Below are 20705 nucleotides of genomic sequence, written 5' to 3' on the forward strand. Positions count from 1 at the left end.
ATACAGCGTCATGGCATTATGTTTTTGAGTTAATGTGATCAAATTGGCTTCTTAGAATAATTTAGTTCTAAAGTTGAAGCCACACTAGAGTTAATTTGTGATGATCAAGCAGTCATTCATATTGCAGAAAGCCCATTTTTTCATTACTGGTTGATGAAGTGGTTGACATGGAAGTAAGTATGTACCCATTTGTTTGTTCACTGCCGAATGGCATATTTTGAGGCACTAAACTTAAGTTGATTCTTGTGATTTCTATTCTCCATCTGAAGGGAAGATTCAAAGATGTTATTTGTTATATTTGATGCCTTCACTTTCATCACATGACTACTTCTAGGGTAATGGTTGTAGAAATTGAGGGCTTGTGTTCCTTAAAAACTTCATTATGGTTGACCATCACATTTTGAGGAAGAAACTATCAAAATGTGTCAGTAGCTGGTTAATATCAAAATTTTCAGGTTTTTCGTATTTTAAGTTTACTCTCTCTCTCTCTCATCTCTTGCATGTCAGGTTCCTGCTTGTTCTTATGATTAATATGTTACTTGCTTCTTGAGGGCATAGATAGATACCATTTATTCTGCTGTCTCTTCCAAAAATTGAGTCCCAATCAACTATATGTTGACAATCACACTAGAATGCTTAGTCTAGATTCCATAGAAACTTCTTATATTTCGGTGAAGGAAATTTTGTATTTTACACATTAATTTTTTCTCCTTTTGGTCAAGTAGAACTGTTTATGTACCCCTATTGAATCCTTTAGTTATATTCCTGAAAATTTATGGTCAGAACCGTGAAAATACTGTTCTTGTTTTTATCCATTTTGTTATATTCTGCAATATGTTATGTTTCCTTCATTTCTGATTTAATAAGTGTACACGAGCTTAGACTTGTTGTGATGCTATTACAGGTGTATACAGTTGGTCCAGAGTATGCACATGCTGAGGCAAGGAAGTCTCCTGTTGTTGATGGTGTAGTCATGAGGAATCATGATGGAAAAGAAGTAAGTAACATGTGTAACATCTTATTTTACATGCCAAACTGAGTGTTCTTCTTGCATTTTCAGTTTTTAGTATATATGGTTTCAGTATCTTACTTTGTTGTGTATGTTACATGTTATCCCTATGATTGTATCGAGCATTGTGGATTTGTTTTTAATGCATACTGTTACAAAGAACCATCACAGTCTATTCGAGTTTAGTACATTTTAGTCTCCTTCTAGTTCACATGGTAGAAATTAAAATTTTCCTGATGGATAAGAATTTTGTTTGAGCAAGTGAAGTGTGAACTGTACATGAGGGGAGCCATAAGACAATGAATATCGTACAAAGTAAAAGAGAAAATCAAGATTTGTATCAAACTTGAATACTGGGATCATTTTGGATGGTGGAAATCCAATAATAGTGGCTTCTACATACTCCCTGTTTGGTATGATAATGTGTCAGAAATTGGCTAGTATACGCCTTCAGCTGAAAATATTCCGAAAATATACTAATTGCCAGCGTTTTTGATGAAATGCTGTGTCTTCGTGAGATGGGATCATTAGAATTTAGACGAGAGGCATCCCATGAATACAGTGCATCTCCCTTCCACTATAACCTATCAAGGAGACTTTGCCAATTTCAAAGCAAAGAAAGCTGGTTTGTGTTCTGCCATTTCCAACGAAGTATTATAGGTTGAGTGTAGCTGTACCCTAGTCCCAAACATAGCTTCCAGTACCTGAAGGCCCTGGATCCCTGAGAGAACAACCTTGAAAATTATGAAATCTATAAGAGGGAACCATTGGTAGACCACTTAAAGGCATGAGACCCTGAGGATTGGTGGGTGGATAAAATGAAAATCTAGGGCTATGCCATTTGGGAAGAGATGGTGGGAAAAGGGGTGGATTTATTACATTTAGGGGTGTTTTAATTGGTGATGGCTGTGGTTTTTCAATCTAAGGTCTATTGGAGGTTAAGAAATAAAGTAGAAAATGGAAAAGGGCATAGGGTCTTGGGAAATTTATAGGTTAATAGAACCCCAGATCTAATAGAATCGGAGAATATAGATTAGAATTAAGAATTATAAAGAAAAAATAGTGAGGTTAAAGACCAAATTGATGAATAAAAATTAATAAATAATAACATAAGAGAGAATAAGAGTGCATAAGAGCCTCTTCGTTTAGGCTCTCTTGTTGACTCTCCTAGAAATGGGCACATTGCTTCATTTTGGAGCTTAGATGTTTCTATTATTCAGACTCCTAGCCCGGCCCTTTAGGGCTTGGGTCTTTGTATAGCTTCCCCCCCCCCCCCCTTCCTTTCTGTCCCATTTTTGGTAATGCATTTTTATTCACCAAAAAAAAATTAAAAAAAAAGAGATTTCACAAATGAGCATTGCTTGAAATAGAATTTGATTTATCTTTAATCATTTCTACTTTTGTGGCTGACATGTCGTCTGCTTGTTCTGTATATCAATTTCTAGTGGGATTGAAGCGTGGAATTTGTTTTATATCTTAAGGTTCTTAATCCCTTTTGCAGGTGAGATATCCTGTACTACTGACTCCAGCTGAGAAGCAAATGGCAAGAGATGTTTGCATTGCATTTAGGCAAGCGGTATGGTCATCATTATCTTCTCACATTTTACTGTTATAGTTTCTTATAAATGCTTTTCAGCATTAGTACACAAAAAAGAAAAAGCTTTTGTGCAATTCCTCCTTTTTCATTTAATTATAGTTTTTCTAACAAGTGCAATGGTTCAAGCGAACCTAATCTTGAAAATGGTCTTATTGTGTACTAGTGTTGCTTCATGTTTTATCAAATGACCACCTGTTTGGTCATTCATTAAAGAGATGCCTGGATCATTAAGGATGATCTGCCTCAGTAGTGTATTTTCTACTTACTACCTTCATGATTTTTGGGAATATAATTTTTTTTCGAGGAGCTGATTGTTTCTTCTATCATATGAACTCTTTGTGCATATTTTGCTATTTGCATTGCTGAGTATATTGTGTAAATGTTACTCACAGGTTTGTGGATTTGATCTCTTACGCTCTGAGGGAAGGTCATATGTTTGTGATGTTAATGGATGGAGTTTTGTGAAGAACTCTCACAAGTAGGTTTCTCATTTGATTGATTGTCACTTCAATCCACAATTTTTTTCCCACACCAGGCATCCCTACAGAAACAACCCCTACCCACAACCTACCAGTCCCAAAAGTATAACCAAGTGAGAACAGGAAATAAAAGAAAGATATTTGACGTAAATAGATACTGGGAAACAAAACAAAGATGCGAGAAATGGGAACTGGGAACCCTGCTTAAATCAGATTGCTAACATTGATAGGGAGCATCCACCCATTAAAAGGGGAAAATAAAAGGAAAGAAAAACAAATTGAAAGAGGAGGCACTATGAAATATTTTTCCTAGGAAAGGCCTGATGGATTTCCGTGTAACAGTGTTTGAACCCACTTAGTTGATTTGTTTGTATTGGTGCAATATGAATTGTTTCTTGATCTGAGACTCTAATTGATATCTTCATGTAAATGATTATTTGATGGTTTAAAGCCTGGTCAACTCTTTTGCCCTCTCTTGTCCCTTGTTTCCTCGTGCATCTTAGCCTTTTCTTATGAAGTTTTTAAAGAATTACTATTTATAATTTGTTGGCCTAAAGCTCTCTTCTTAAAAATGTTAATTGAAGGATATCCTAGTGCGTTTTTTTGCCACTTTGTCTACTCCATTTGGACTGAAACTTGACATTTGAGTAGAGGACCTTGGGGTCTACCTGTCCATAATATTTGGGCCATCCTAGCTGCCAAATGGTGAGCTGAAACTAATGATGTAGGGAAGGGAATTTTTGGGCCTATTAGATAAGTTTATCAGGTAGGATAATATGTAATTACAAGCATAGTTGTCACGGCGGTTAGGTGACCCAAGGTGTTGGAGAGGGTAAAAAACCAAGGCGACACCAAGTAGGCGACCAAGGCACCCAAGTCGACCACAACGCCTGGACGCCTAGGCGGCGCCTTGACAACTATGCGTAAATACAGTGTATCATACACCTTTTCCCTATTTAATTTAGTTTTTGATTAATGGTTCATTGTAACTGCGCTTAGATTTTGGATCTTAATTATTTGAGGTCTTTTATTGCTTAATGAAAGCCCGTACTGTTGTTTTTATTTAATTAAATGAAGCCTATCGCAAAGTAGAATTGGATTTATCATTGCTTGTTATCTAAATACATAGGAACCTAATTAAATGGATCGTTGAGATTGTTTTAGTTAGTAGGGTATCGTTGGTTTGTTTTGAATCTCTTTAATTGTCTTTAGAAACTTGGTTTTGTCGGTTTGATTTTATGAAATTTGAAGGAAGTTCTGCATTGTTGAAACCTTGGAGAGTTTCAATCTTTTCCAAGCTTAGAAGAGCTTTGAGACAAGCCTGGAAGAGCTTGTAATTGCACTTAGAAGAGCACATTTTTCTCGCCTTCTGTCATTCCTAGAAGTGTTCGATAATTGTTCGTGTTTTTCATTGCATCAATATCTATAAAAAATAGATCATATTACCATCTTATGGGTGCAATAAATGCAGTTATTTTAGTTCAGTTTGTAGATTGAAATAGCTAAGGATTCAAATTCGATCTTCATTGTGTAAACTTTTGCCTCTTTTATGCTATATATTAATTCTTAAAAATTGGTTGCATTTATGGGGAAACTTGAGTAATTATCCTTTTAAATATTTGCTTTCCTTTCAAATATTTGATTGATTGATATTCATGCAGATAGTATTATGTGCAAATCCTTCAAGATAACACTATACTAGCTGTTGAGATATGTAAACCTGATAAGGGTATTTTGGGTATTTTCTATATTTTCTTTCCTCTATTTCTCTCTCTAGCTATCATAGTCGGCTACAGAGGGTTATATTTGTAATTCTGCCCTATTAATGAAATCTATAAGTAAAGGGGCTGAGTGAAGACATAACTCACTCAAGCATTTCAGCTCTCAATCATTCTTTCTCATCTTCTAACATGGTATCAGAGCATGTCTGATCTAGGGTTAGAACCAGCCTTTAACCCCATCGTTTCTCTCCCTCTCTAACAGCCCTCTCTTCACCTTTGATCTTCTTTACCTTCCCCACCTTCTTCTTCTTCTTCTTCTTCTCCCTTTCTTCTTGGTCTGAAATCTGCACTAAGGGCAGCACATATGAGGTGATCGATTGATCTTGTGCTGTCCTCTACCTACCTCAATCAGATTATGTTTTAGAAGATTGTTCGCGGATTGATACTTGATAGCTGCTGCCACTTTCTGCGATTTTGGAGTCTTTATCTCTTGAAGATCGAATCTGCCCAACTATTGGAGATCGAGTCTTCCATCCTTGAAGATCCACCTCAGCACCCTTGGACAGCTTCTATCAATCTTCTTTTTGCACACATTGGCACCCTTCAACAGCAGCCTCAGCCCTTCAGCTATCGATTTCAGCATACAAGGGTGCTCACCAGGTGTTTGATGATTTGCCTCTTATAGTTCTCCTTCTCAGATTGGTGTGAAATTTTGAGGACTTCTTTCATCATCATTGAAGAGTACTTGATCAATTTTTCAGCCTATTTTATTGGAGATTTCTTGGGGATATTGCTGTTTCCATTTTCAGTAGTTACTTTTTTGTGTTGCTGTTGTTTGTTGGAGCATTTCTTTGAATCATCTTGATAGGTTCCGACTCCTCTTCTGCAACTTCTGGGCTTGATGGACAGTCCCTAACAGAGTTGCTTCCTCTTGCTGCTCCTATCAAGCTCGATGGGACAAATTACCTCAAATGGTCTCGGACTACTTACTTGACCATTGCTGGTCGTGGTCTTACAGGCGATATCCTTGGGACTAACACTATGCCGGCTGAACAAGGTTCTCCGCAAGAGAAGTGGATGTCACATGATGCTATGGTGATGTCTTACTTGCTCCACTCCATGCAACCAGATCTGTCTGAAAATTTCTTGCTTCTAGAGACAGCCCATCAGATCTGGAGTGCCGCCAAGGAGACTTCTGGACGTGTTGGAAATGCTGCTCAGGTTTATGAGATTTGCAAGAAGTCCCATGACCTCACTCAGAAGGAGTTGTCTGTCTCTGCATACTATAAAGGCCGTACCTAGTGCACAAGGCTCCCTTGTTTAGCTGGGTCTGTGGAAGGTCAAATGTACGCAGCCTTACCCCTGTTTCCAGAGAGGCTGTTTCCAGGACTTGAACCCGTGACCAAGCGTTCAGTAAGTGAGCACTTGACCAACGTGCCAAGCACGACCTTCAAAAGCTTATGGCAGCAATTGGATCATTACTCCACCTATCAGCCCTCTACACCTACTAATATTGCTGCCTACCATAAACACATTGATAGTATCCGTGTGTACGACTTCTTTGTAGGTCTGAATGTAGAGTATGACCCTATTAGAATGCAAGTGTTGAACCAGTCTCCCTTTCCTACACTATAGCAGTCCCTTGCCATGGTTCATACAGAGGAGACTCGTCGGGCCACGATGTTACATGCTCTTCTGTTGCTAGGTCTGCCCTACAGACTACTTCCAGCCTCACTCCCATTTCCATTACTGATTGTGATAATGCTGCCTCCAAGGAGCCTGTCAAGTGTGAACACTGCAACAAACCTTATCACACCAAGGCTCAGTATTAGAAGTGACATGGGAAGACTGCTGATTTTGAGGCGAAACGAGGGCGTGGGAAGCTCAAACCGAAGGCAAGTCTGACTAAAGCTGCTGCTCCTACTGCTACAGTCCCTTCTACTGATACTGGTTTTTCTCCGGATGAGCTACTAGCCCTTCGTTGCATGCTCCAGACACCTTCGGTTGCACCTTCTACGACGTCTGCACCTGCTGCCTCTTCTGGTTCTTACTTTACCTCAGGTCTTCCGGTCGGTAGTCATTGTGCATCAGCTGTATCCAGTCCTTGGATAATAGACTCCGGTGCCACTGACCACATGACTGGTTCCTCCCATGTCTTTCATCATTATTCTCCTTATTTTGGAAAAGATACTGTTTGAGCGGCTAATGGTTCCCTTTCTCCCATACATGGAATTGGTTCCATTCAATGTTCTCTTACCCTTGCACTAAATTCTATTTTGCATGTTCCTTCTTTTCCTACTAATCTTCTTTCCATTAGTAGTCTAACCAAAGATTTGAACTGCAAAATAACTTTCTTTCCCTCTTATTGTCTCATACAAGATCTGGTGAAGGGGCACATGATTGGGGGTGGTAAGGTACATGGTGGTCTCTACATACTCGACACGGGTCAGACTTGTTCACCATCAACTTCATCCTCAGCTCATCATTTACATTCAGTCACATCTCCAAATCTCCATCTGTGGCATTGTAGGTTTGGTCAGCATCCACTTCGAACTTTAGCTTTTTTATTTCCTCATCTTATCAAGGATTGTAGACCGGATGAGTTATTATACGAGGCTTGTGTTTTGGCTAAGCAGGCTCGTTCAACCTATTCTTTATTAAATAAAGGGAAAATATCATCCCCCTCCCCTCTAAGTGTCCATAATATCAACCCAGTACCCAAGTTTTGAATAATGATAATGCCCTCCCCTACTTTTGAAAGATTCTATCAACCGTACCCTAATGGTTAAAAAACGTCATTAAGTGATGATGTGGATATTTCCAATTTTTCTAAAACCCCAGATTACCCTTAAGTATTTTATTCTAATTTTGCCGTCTTCCCATCTTGTTCTTCTTCTTCTCCTGCAACCAATGACCTAACCCATCTGCCCACCATGAATCCGGCCGGTTTTGATCTCCATTACTCGCAGTTCAGCTTAGAAAGTAAGCAATCGGAAATCGGATCTCTTGTGTGCTTCAGATCTAAAATTTTTCTTCTTTCTTTGTTTTTGCTTTGAAGCAATGGCAATGGTTTCGCTCGTTGCAGAGAAGACCTCATCAAGTTGGATGAGAATTCTGATTTTAAGAAAAGAAATAACTTGATAGCTTAAAGAGGAGGTTTCCATGACCAAATGAATCAGAATCCTTTAATTGTAGCTTCCTTCACCTTCGAAACCGGAGATTTATCAGCCATGGAGAGGCCGTAATCGGCAATTTCCCTAAATTTGGTACACTTCTAAGGTGCACCTTCGTCCCATCTTTCTTTCAAAGTAATAACAATATCACTTCATTCTCCAATAAAACGTGGCACCACTTTAACATCCTTGATTACTTTGTAAGAAAAATCATTCCGGTCTTGGCCCATTAGACCTGAAATAATTGTGACTCTCAAATTGGTGAAGCTGTATCTCAGAAGAAAGCTCTTGAAACAGCCGCTAATGTTAGAGGCAACCAGAGAAGAGTGAAACCAGGAGGAGGTTAGCGACGAGATCTCCATAGTGAGCGTAGAACATGCTTCAAACTTAATCCCCTTCTTAAGAACCGATTTCGGTCGCCTTGAGATCGAGCTCGCCGAGGTCGAGATGCTTGGTTTGGCACCACTTTAACATCCTTGATCACTGGTTCTCTTCACATGACCATTCAAATTGCCGTTCTCATCGAAACCCTAACTGCTCTGGGTGCTGAGGTTTGCTGGTGCTCCTGCAACATTTTCTCTACATAGGACCATGCCGTTGCCGCCATCGTTTGTGACAGTGCTGTCGTTTTCGCGTGGAAGGGTGAGACCCTTCAGGAGTATTGATGGTGCACTGAGAGGGCTCTTGATTGAGGCCCTAATGGTGGTCCAGATCTCATCGTTTTCACTACTCAGGTCATTTGTTTTTACGATCCAGATCTAAGGTTTATCTAATCTATTTTGTCTTTCAGCGGTGGTGGTGCTAGCGGTGGAAGAGGATCGGCGGCGGCAGTGGTGGCGATGATGGTGGTGCTGGAGGAAGAAGAAGAGGAAGAAACGCAGAGAGGAAGAAGAGGAGATCTGTGTTGAAAGAAAAAAAAAAAAAGTTAAAAAACCAGACGAAGAAGAAGAAAAAAAAGTATGAGGTTAATATCATCATTTGAACTGCTGATTTAACACCGTTAGCCACTTAGGGTACGGTTGATAGAATCTTTCAAAAGTAGGGGAGGGCATTATCATTATTCAAAACTTGGGTACTGGGTTGATATTATGGATACTTAGAGGGGAGGGGGATGATATTTTCCCTTAAATAAAAGAAGTATTTCTCCATTTGCTTTAGTTCATACTGATGTGTGGGGCCTTGCCCATTGTGTCTCCATTTCTAGCCATCAGTAGTTTGTTTCCTTTATTGACTGCTTTACTCGGATCACTTGGGTTTACATGATGTAACACAAAAGTGAAGTCTTGCGCTGTTTTCAGCACTTTCATCGCATTATTCAGACCCAGTATGGTGCCACATTAAAAATTCTGAGTGATAATGGCAGAGAATACATGGAGGGACAATTCCAAATGTATTTGGCTGAAAATGGAATCATTAGTCAAACCAGTTGTGTTGACACTCCTGCCCAGAATGGTGTGGCTTAGAGAAAAAAAAGACAGCTTCTTGAAGTAGCACGGGCCATTATGTTTGCTCGTCTTGTTCCTCCCCAATATTGGAGCGATGACATCCTCTTGACTGCCTACCTCCTCAACAGAATGCCTACTCGTGTCCTTGACGGTCGTGCACCTATTGGCCTTCTCCAAGATTCTTTCTCTTTTGTGGTGCCTCCCAAAATTTTTGGTTGTGTCTGTTATGCTCGCAACCACCATCCTCATGGCAAGTTGGATCCTAGGAGCATTCGGTGTATATTTTTAGGTTACTCCGCCACCCAGAAAGGATACTAGTGTTATTACCCACCTACTCGGCATACCTTAGTTATTATGGATATAGTCTTCTATGAGTCCCTGACATATTATTCTCTGCTACCTCATAAGGGGGAGCATGATCTAGGCTTTGAAGACGTGTCTGCTATTCTTCCGGCTCCTATTTAGGAGGAGCCTTCCTCTCCAGAGCTTCCACCTTCTGCTCCTATTCAAGGGAAGCGTAGACCTGTGAGTCAGATTCCTGTTGAAAAAATCTATGCCCGGAAGCACAAAGAGCAAATTGAGACCACCACTACCGTACCTCTTCTTCAATGGTTAGATCCTAATCCAGATCCAGACTCTGCTTCATTACTTGGTAAGGATCCTTCTCTTGATTTACCTATTGCTGCCCGTAAAGGTATTAGGTCTTGCACCCAACATCCCATCTCCAATTTTGTTTCCTATAATGCTTTATCTCCTTTCTATTGTGGATTCATGTCCTCTCTTTCCTCTGTTTCTATTCCTCAGAAATGGCAGGAGGCGATTGCAGATTCAAAGGGGAAAGCAGCCATGATGGAAGAGATGAGTGCATTATCAAAAAATGAGACTTGGGAGCTAGTGGATCTTCCTTCAGGCTATAAACTAGTTGGCTGTAAGTGAGTATTTGTTATCAAGCAGAAGGTGGATGGATCAGTAGACAGGTACAAGGCCAGACTTGTGGCAAAGGGTTTAACCCAGATTTATGGGATTGACTATCAGGAGACATTGCCCCAGTTACAAAGTTAAAATTGTTCGGGTCCTATTATCATATGATGTCAATCTAGGCTGGGAATTGCAACAATTGGATGTAAAAAATGCATTCCTTTACAGAGAACTGGAAGAGGAGGTATATATGGAGGTCCCTCCTAGCTTTTCTTGTGACAAGACTCATGGGAAGGTTTGTAGGCTGAATAAGGCATTATATGGGCTAAAGCAATCTCCTCAGGCTTGGTTTAGCTGGTTTTATAAGGCAATGATTTCTGTAGGATACAAACAGAGCAATGCTGATCACACCTTGTTCATCAAGCGAAATGGAGATATGGTCACTCTTCTTATAGTCTGTGTTAATGATATAGTTGTGACTGGTAATGATGCAGATGAAGTCTCTCACTTGAAGAATTTCTTGGGATGAGAATTTGAGATAAAAGACCTAGGACAACTTAAAGACTTTCTTGGGATTGAAGTTGCCCATTCTACCAAAGACATTTTTCTCTCCCAAAGGAAGTATGTTCTAGACCTACTCACAGAAACTGGTTTGTTAGGGTGTCATCCATGTGACACTCTGTGAGACTCACCTCTAAAATCCGATCTCACTGAACTTGTATACTTTTAGGTTCAGGTTCAGCAATCATGTATGCCTCAATGTTGTGGGCTTTAGCGGTTACGGATTCGGACCAATCCTTCGATTCACCAATGGAGGATTCCGAAGAGCCAACCTAATTGGCCATTATTGAATCTGAGGAACCTGGCGGGACCCCGCACATAAGTTTTGCATGCGAGGTATGCTGGGTGGAGCATATGCAAAACCTGTCAATCTCTTAAGCCGGATCATAGGTAAGAATCCGTTAGTAATGTTGTATTAAGCTAAAGTCTTAATTGTGTAGTTTTGGCTGAAATGTAAATTTTCCCCGGTGGGACCCACATACCCCGTCTGGGTTGAGCTACTCACATACCATCACAGTCGGGCTCTCACTTATGTCACAGAACATTATTCTCGGGACTTAATTATAGGTCTTCCTTAAGTTAATTATCATTTAAGTAGTTTAGAGAATCTAATTCCTAAAACTAATTATATTTTGGCTCAAACCAAACAGACCCTAGTATGACTAACTATATAAACAAGACTGAGTTTTATTAATTCATTTCCTATCCAAATCAGAATCCATTTCTGCTCTGGAGAAAGGAAAGAAAGGAAAGAAGCGAAAGCTTGGAAGTTTTGGGTATTAGAGAGAGAAACTTTGGGGAAGGACTGATCGATTGGGTTGCTGCCAGCTCTTCCATTGTATATCTCAGGTAGGCTGTTTAACCCATTCTGATCTGCCCAATTCCTCTTCTTTCTTTGATTTCAGGTGAGCTCGTAAACTCATCTCAGCCCAAGCCTAGAAAATTTGGCAAAATGGTTTTAAGGCCTTAAACTGTATATGCATTTGGGTTGAATTCTTGATCTCCCTTAAAATAATTTATTATTTTGAAGCTGTGCATGGCAAGATCTATGAAAGAGCACCCCCAAACCCCTACACTGTAGCAGCCACCGGATGGAGGTACTGCCATCCAACTGGTCAACTGGTCCCTGGGTTGGCATGCATCCAGTCCCCCTCTGCTAACTCTGATTTTGCCTTAAATGGTTGGGGCTTTGCCTTGGGTTTATTCCATGATCTAATTCATGTTATGTACTATTAAAATAGGTTGTATTCTTCTATCTTGGGTGAGGTTTATCAAGAGTTGGATCTTCTTTTAGTTTGGATAGTCATTCAACTCAAGGTGAATGGGGTTTTACCTTAATTGGAGAATGCTTGTTGTTATTCTTTTATTTATGCTTGTTGCACCTATACATACTTCATATCAGAATTATGTTCATATAGATTATAGTTTTTCTTTTGCATTAGTTATATGCATGATATTAGGATAGATTTCATAATGCATTGCATATTCTTATTTGTGATTTATGAATGATGGGTTGAGATACAATGATGTATGGGGTTGAGAGATGATGATGGAACTGATTTGATATTCTATTTACTATGGAACTACATAACATACATATTAGAAAGTACATATGGTTGGGATAGCATAAACCCTATGCTACGGCTCTTGCCAACAGGGGGGAGGTGTTGGATAACCCGTGGTAGGTCCGAAGGGATGATTCCAAAATGCCATTTGCTGTCTCCTAGGTCCGATTTATGCTTCCGGAATGGGATGTACAATAGGGTTAACTTTAGGGGTTTGTTGGGGACCGATTGTTATTGCGGTATTGGCAGGTCTCCACCGTAGCAGAGTGATATTCTTGGGGTCCGATGTGTGATTCCGGAACTAGGAATATTATACCTGTTACAGTAGTATTTAACCTCATGAGACCTAGATCTGTTGTTAGTTGCATGCTTAGACTTGAGACATGCATCATGGACTATTTGCATTTATTTGCATGTTTTCCCTCATTGGGCACAGTGGAGCTCATTCCCGCGGATATTCCCCTTTTTCAAATGGTATGGCTGGTTGTGAGGAACCAGGGATGAGAGCTGTTGCTACTTTGGACTTCCACATTGATGAGGGCTACGTAGTGCAGGAGCTCAAAGTGCATAATGCTTCATATGTGTACGATTCGTGTGCGTTTCTGTGATGTGGCCTGATGGACTAGGCTATATTCCTTTTGTGTTTATATAATACTTTTGTTATAGATAGGAATATAGTGGTTTCTATATACTTTTGAGCTTGTATTTACTTTTGGGGAATTGTACAGTGTAAATGCAAGTTTTATCAATATAACATGTTTATCACTTAGACTCCTTCCTATTATTGTTATTATTATTAATTGTTCCTTTTCCGCTGCATGTGATTACTGTATTGTGATAAATTGTGAATGGGAGTACTGACACTGTACTTGCGATCCTGGTGGTTGTGTGGATGTCAGTTGGCATCCGGTCACACCATGCCCTTATTAACCGGGCTGGGGTGTGACACACTCTCTTGGACGCTACTTCTCGTTTGCAAGAGAAAGATGGCACTCCAGTTGATAAGGGTCGATACCGACTAGTGGGAAAATAAATGTATCTCTCCCATACCAGACCGGACATTGCATTTGCAGTAAGCTTGGTCAACCAGTTCATGCATGATCCCTACTCTACTCATATGACGGTTGTTCTTCGTATTCTCCATTACTTGAAGTCAGCTCCAGGAAAATGGATGCTTCTCTCTCCACATGATCATCTTTACGTTGAGGCTTACACAGATGCTGATTGGGGTGGGAATCCATACCGGAAATCCACTTCAGGTTATTGTACTTTTGTAGGAGGCAACCTTGTCACCTAGCGAAGTAAAAAGCAAAATGTGGTGGCAAGATCCAGTGTTGAAGCTGAGTTTCGTGCCATGGCCCAAGGCATATGTGAACTTTTGTGGCTTCAGAGTCAACTCTAAAATATTAGTGGTTCTGTTCATCTTCCAATGATGTTGAACTGTGACAACAAAGCAGCAATCAGCATTGCCCACAATCCAGTGCAACACGACCGTACCAAGCATGTAGAGATTGACAGACACTTCATCAAGGAGAAGTTAGAAAGTGGGCAGATTTGTATACCTTTTGTGAAGTCAGGGTGATCAACTTGCAGATGTTTTCACAAAAAGGTTAAGTGGAAAGTTGTTTCATTCTAGCTTAGTCAAGTTGGGCATGCATGATATATATGCACCAACTTGAGGGGGAGTGTTGAGTTATGTAAACCCGATAAGGGTATTTTGGGTATTTTCTATGTTTTTTTTTTTTTGGGTGAATAAGAATTTCAATACCAAAAGAAGAAGAGAAGAAATTACAAAAGGCCCTAAAGAGGAAGAGCCCAACCAGCCAGCCTAAGCATTAGCCAGAGCAACCAAGGAGACATTTGAGAGACCCCAGGACTGAACAATGGTCCTGTTCCTATGGGTGTCTTTACAAGTAGAAGGGGGAAGTAAAGATAGTTTTGCTTTAATTTCAAAAGAAATGGAATCCCAAATCTTTTGGAAAGGCCGAGAGATGGAAGTCCATTTTCTCAAATTACGCTCCATCCAAATATGGTTGAGAGTAGCACAGAAACCCATCTTCTCGACCGTGTCACAGGTAGAGGAGCCGCGAAAGTCATATCAATCCAAATCCATTCTCTAGCGAAGGGAAGAATACGCCTTGGACGAGGCCGGCATTTAAGGAGCACACCCTTCCATATTGCAGTGCGATAGGGACAATCAAAGAAGAGATGGTTGGTCTTCATCATTGTTCCAGACGCAAGCACGAGGAACCGAGATCCGCGGCTGCGAAGAAAGGCTTGAGTAGGGAGACAATTGTTGAAAACTCTCCGGTCAGTAAGCATGCCTAGGAATGTGATGCTGAACAAAGGAGCTGTGCGAGGACGAGGGCCTTTCAGCGAATAAAATTCAAGCACCTTGGAAGAGAAGGAGAAGAGCTGTTGGAGTTCATTGACACAATCACCTCTTGAGGCAACCCTTCAGTCGACCGGATGGAGGTCATTCCAGATAGGAGTGAGGATAGGACCAGAGATGGGGGGAGCCCAGCCATTGTGGTCTAAAATATTAGCAACCAATGAGAGCCTATGTAAGCCTGAGGAGTAGATTGATCTGGGGGTAACCCGATGAAGCAGAATTCCCTTAGGTTGCCAGTTGTCAAGCCAAAGGTAGGTAGACTGACCATCACCAATGGTAGAGCGAATGACTTGAAGAGCCAAATGACGGCTGACAATGATTTTCTTCCAAACCCAAGAAGCATCGGAACCCACAGAGGTAGTCCAAATGGAATAATGGCAAAGGCGGCCCGAGTAGATCCAATCAACCCAAATGCTCTTCTTTTTTGAGGCTATCTTCCAGGGGAGCTTGAAGATACCAGCTGAGTTCACTTCTTTGATACGCCGAATGCCTAGACCTCCTTCCTTCTTGGGAAGGCACACTGCAGCCCAACTCAAGGGATGAAGAAACCTGGAGGAGTCAGAGCCCTTCCAAAGGAATGAAGCCATAAGAGCTTCCATGGCCTTGATAGTAGATTGAGGGAGTCCATAGATACCCGACCAGAGATATACGAGGCTTCGGAATCGATCTAATGAGGGTTAGCTGCCAAAGATACGAAAGAAGCTTGCTTTTCCATAGTGAAGTCTCTTACGGATCATGTCCAACAAAGGGGTGCAGTGATGAGCAAAAAGTCTAGCAGTGATCAAAGGAATCCCCAAGTATTTGACAGGCAACTGACCTTCAGTGAAACCAGAGATGGCTAGGAAAGTTGCTTTGTCAGCCTCAGTAACTCCAGCAAAGAAGATGAGGGACTTGGATGGGTTGATGCGCAAACCTGAGAGCTCTTTGAATTGCTGGAGACAAAGTAAAATAGTCTCTAAGGAGGCAAGCGAAGCCTTGGAGAATATCATCAAGTCGTCTACAAAGGCCAGGTGGGTGAGCTTGAGCCCTTTACACTTGGGCATAGGAGAGATGAGCTGCTGGTCAGTGCAAAGCTGGATCTGCCTGGAGAGGATTTCCATGGCAATAGTAAACAAGTAGGGGGAAAGAGGGCATCCTTGCCGAATCCCCACATCAGCTCTAAAGTACCCTGCCGGACTACCATTAACTAAGACTGAGAACTTTGGGGAAGAGATGCAAGAGCTAATCCATTGAACAAAGGGAACAGGAAACCCCATCTGAGTCAACACTTGAGCAATGTAGTCCCATCTAAGAGAATCAAAAGCTTTGTGGATGTCGATCTTCAGGAGTAACGAAGGAGAGTGATTCTTCCTATTAAAGCCTTTGACAATATCATTACAAAGAAGAATGTTATCAGAGATGTTCCTGCCAAGGATGAAGGCTGTTTGATTATCACTCACCAAGATGTCCACCACACTCTTGAGCCTTATAGCAAGAATTTTAGCTATGAATAAAGCCAGGAGGCTAAAACGATTATGTCCGTCTGACCAGGGCTGCTGCAGCGACTGAGACAGTTCCGTGGTGCTTTCCGGCGGTTTCTTTTTCTTCCAACGATGGTTCAGTTGCCGGAATCTGGATCTTGAACGGCCTCGAGAGGCGGAACGAACATCCCTATTGAGAAGATTCAACGACTCAGCTCTAGCAGTGGCCAAACTCGCAGGCCTCTCCAGGGGAATACCAAGTACCAACAGATAAAGCAGGTCCAACTCCCCCCGAAGGAAAAGAATTGACGCGAAGATCAGAGGTTTCAGCAACCAAGGGCTGGGCAACAGGAGTGCAATGCTGGGAGCCGTGGCCGAAAGTTTTGCAAACCAGGCAATGAGGCGGCAACCAATCGTAGTGTATTTCCTGGTCGAAGGAATAGTTCTCGCCTTCGTTAACAGTGATGAACGAAGGGAGAGAGTCCGCAGCGGAAACTTTAACACAAATTCTCGCAAAAGCTAAACGATCCTTCCTGCGAGTGCGCACATCAGAGAACATAGGTTTTCCCAAGGCAGAGCCGATCAGCGAGACCATCAATACACCGGAAGTGAAGAGGCAGTCTGGCAAAGTGATCCACGAGAGGGATGGAGGAAAGGTCCAAGCGCCGAGTTGTAATTGGCGAGTCCACACGCAAGAAGATTGGCTTTTTACCCACCAGCCGAGGGCCACCTTCCAAGGCTCGAGCTTTGTCAAGAGAGGAGGAGAATTTGAAGATAAAAAACCCATTGTCAAGCATAAAGGTATCCAGAGTACCATGGGGACGCCATTGCTTAGAAAGGGAAAGCTTGACAATAGGAAAAGGAGGTCGAGGACCCAGAAAATTGCCCACAAGGCAATCTTCCCAAAGTTTTGCTTCATCCGAGAGCGAGTTCGGGAGGGCGCGAGACCACCTTGAAGGGCGATTGAAGCGAAGGAACAAAGTGCGGGGAAGTCCATCTGAGCTGGGAGAGGAACCTGCACCAAGGATGGAACTCCAAGAAAGAGGCTGGGAAACAGGGGGATGCAGAGTAGAAGCAGGGGAAGGAGAGTGGGAAGCAGGGGCAGAACTGGAGGAGGCCATTGATGACTTCACCAATTTACTTGGTATCCGAAACCTGTTGTTAGCCTACAAAAATTCATTATTACCTTGATTTTGGTCATTCAATTTCCAACTCTTGGTGGAACCGTATTTTCTATGTTTTATTTCCTTTATTTCCCTCTCTAGCTATCATAGTCGGCTATGGAGGGTTATATTTGTAATTTTGCCCTATTAATGAAATCTATAAGTAAAGGGGCTGAGTGAAGACATATCTCACTCAAGCATTTCAGCTCTCAATCATTCTTTCTCATCTTCTAACCCTAGCCAATTGTTGATATATTCCTATACATTGTTGTTGCCCTTACTTAACAGATTGAGCTTTTGGGATAAGCGATTGTAACATGGCAACAGAGTAGGGATGTCGAGTGTTTGATTCTTGGGAAGGGAAATGGGGTTCATCTCAACACATTCTCCCCTAGATGCCACGTGATGGTATTTCCGCGTGAGTCCGTGTCACGTGCCGGCCGTGTGTGTACAGGCCTGCACGTTGGGGGGGTGTTGATATGCATTGTTGTTGCCCTTAACAGCTTGAGCTTTTGGGATAATCAATTGTAACACATCAATACCAATATTTTAAACCATGAGTTCAGAAATAAACTGTACTTTTTTGTGGAGTATATAGTTTCTCAGTTCTCTCATTTTTGTTGTGAGTGCTTAGATTTTTCATTGTCTTTTCCAATGTAGGTATTATGATGATGCTGCTTGTGTATTGAGGAAAATGTTTTTAGATGCCAAGGCCCCTCATCTTTCTTCAACAATTCCACCAACTCTGCCCTGGAAAGTCAATGAACCAGTCCAACCTTCTGAGGGACTAACACGTCAAGGGAGTGGAATCATTGGAAACTTTGGGCAGGCAGAGGAGTTACGCTGTGTTATTGCTGTTATCCGACAGTAAGATCTGTTTGTCCCACACCTCTTATTCAAATAGCATATCGTTTTTTCGTCACTTCTTCTTCAGGTGTTACCTTGGCAGTGGTGATCGGACTCCCAAACAAAAGGTCAAATTGAAGGTTACAGAGGAAAAACTATTAAATTTAATGCTAAAATACAATGGTGGCCGGCCTAGGTCCGAGGTGCTTCTCTCTAAATCTTTTTTCTTTTCTTCTGCCTGGTTGAATTTTTCCAACTTTTTATGGTTTCGCCGCCCTGCATTAATGTGTTAATTATTCTGTTTGTGAAGACAAAACTCAAAAGTGCTGTTCAGTTGCAAGATTTGTTGGATGCAACACGGATGCTGGTACCTCGTGAAAGGTATGCATTAGGAATGCTGACATTTGTTTAACTATGATTGCATGCTGTGTTTCTGTACCATATTAAAAGTTGTTGTCTTTTTTTCTTATTATTATTGGGAGTATATATGGACCTTTAACGTGGGATGCACATTGTTTTTGTCTAGAGGTCTTTTGTTGTTTCTGGAGTGTTAGTGGTTGGGTCTGCATTGTCTTTGCTATCAGATATTATTTTATTGGCATTGTATTTTTTCATGGTGCAAACAGTTGGTTAACTGCCTAGTTTTGGCCTATCCGAATTTCTTTGATAGAAGGTTTCTTTGTACATAATGTTCCATTCCATGTTCTACCTGTTACTAACTTTGTTAACACTTCAACATGGTTATTCAAATAAGGGAACCTTCTGAGGGTACCATCAACAATTTGTGCTGCATACTGCTTTCTTATATGCAGAATATGATTTCTGTGTCTTGTCCCTTTAGTTGTGAGAAGAGTGCAAACCTTCACCTTGCACCCAAAAGTAACTCTTTGTATTATTCAACTGCCTCTGAAACTCCTTCTGGTCACCTTTTCATTTCAAAATTAACCATATGCTTATATTGAGTTTGCTATCTGTCAATTATGCATGTGATTCTGGTCAAGGTATGAACCTGGGTGACTAGAATTATTCATGATCTGAAGTTGGGTGTGTCAGATGGGCATTCTGGATGTGGGCTGACATATTCAGACAGATCTGAAGGTGTTATCATGTTTTAGTTTATCATTGATTTTCCTTTTATCTGACCATATTCAGTCTTACTGCATTTTACTTGGAATGTGAAAGTGGAGATCTCGTATGTTATTTTCTCATGATGTTTTAATTGATGAGACCAAATAAGGTTGAATGACAAATGAGAACCATAAGAGGTTGTTTAGAAGCAAAAGGTTTAGAAGATACGCTAAAATAGAATATGTGGAGTGTAGTTTTTGAGGAAGTAGAAATAAGGAAGTGCTTTTGAAGGCCAAAAAATTATCCTAGAGCATCCATTTATTTCACTTGATTCGATCGTGTCCAAAAGGTAGGAGAGTTTGTAACAATTGATGTCTAGAGAACTAAAACAAGGTGAATAACGTCAGGGACATGCTTCTAAGGTGTTTGTAATTGATCCATACTGTAAATATCATAGGAGAAATTTCTAATATGAGTGTATGACTATATGAGCAGGCATTGTTTGTGGCGCAGAACGCTAAACAATCAGAAAACAGTATATACATAGAATGAATGTAGCTGCGATTAATATGTTGAGATGGATAAGCAGAAAAGACGGGGATGGAATGGAAAAATGACAACATTTGTGCAAAGCTAGCGTGACGCTGGTGGGGTGACATAATGTGTCCTATCATGTCTGAAGTATTCTACTTAAAGTGGAAATGCACTCATGTTTTCTCCTATTTTTTATTACTCGTTAACAATGTGAATTGAACTTTTATATACAATGCACATATGTTATATCATAATAATATTTTGATTCATTCTGATTATATATATTCCCATCCTAATTAGGTCTGGTCGAGAAAGCGACAGTGATGCAGAAGACATTGAGCATGCTGAAAAACTTCGACAAGTGAAAGCAGTGCTTGAGGAGGTTCTCTTATTTACTTACCATTACATTTTGCATCCTCTAATTTGTCTAGTCAATATTGTTATTTAGGACACTAAACTTATTTTTGTACTTCTTTCTTTTTCAGTGCACCTAATGTGTTCGACTGCTTGCTCTCGTGTGTTGCATTTTTCACTTGACAGATTTCAAGTCTAGCACATAGAAAGGCTAGCCTTGGATCCTTGATTCCATCAAAGATGATTATTATATATCTCCAACATGAAAATTTTGCCAAATATGTTGAATTTTTAGAAAATTATTTGATTACTACAATGTATAGAAGTAGGTTTTCTTGGATATGACTATTGATTAAAAAGAATAAACATCTTACAAATGTCAAATTGTTATTCAGATACTGTAAAATATCATAAACATTG

The 20705-nt window shown here is 40.8% G+C and overlaps 1 protein-coding gene across 5 annotated transcripts in view; it reads left to right on the top strand.

The window, feature by feature from the left end:
* LOC122654834 (inositol hexakisphosphate and diphosphoinositol-pentakisphosphate kinase VIP2-like) overlaps window positions 1–20705 on the top strand; it is an 85264-nt gene that overhangs the window by 11236 nt on the left and 53323 nt on the right. For all 5 annotated transcript variants that reach the window (XM_043849099.1, XM_043849102.1, XM_043849100.1 and 2 more), the window contains 7 exons: window positions 905–997; window positions 2511–2585; window positions 2999–3084; window positions 18144–18350; window positions 18433–18532; window positions 18640–18710; window positions 20232–20313. In XM_043849099.1, the coding sequence (XP_043705034.1) occupies window positions 905–997; window positions 2511–2585; window positions 2999–3084; window positions 18144–18350; window positions 18433–18532; window positions 18640–18710; window positions 20232–20313 (714 nt within the window). The remainder of the gene's footprint in view (window positions 1–904; window positions 998–2510; window positions 2586–2998; window positions 3085–18143; window positions 18351–18432; window positions 18533–18639; window positions 18711–20231; window positions 20314–20705) is intronic.

This window comes from Telopea speciosissima, chromosome 3 (genome assembly GCF_018873765.1).
Source record: "Telopea speciosissima isolate NSW1024214 ecotype Mountain lineage chromosome 3, Tspe_v1, whole genome shotgun sequence".
Lineage (NCBI taxonomy): Eukaryota > Viridiplantae > Streptophyta > Magnoliopsida > Proteales > Proteaceae > Telopea > Telopea speciosissima.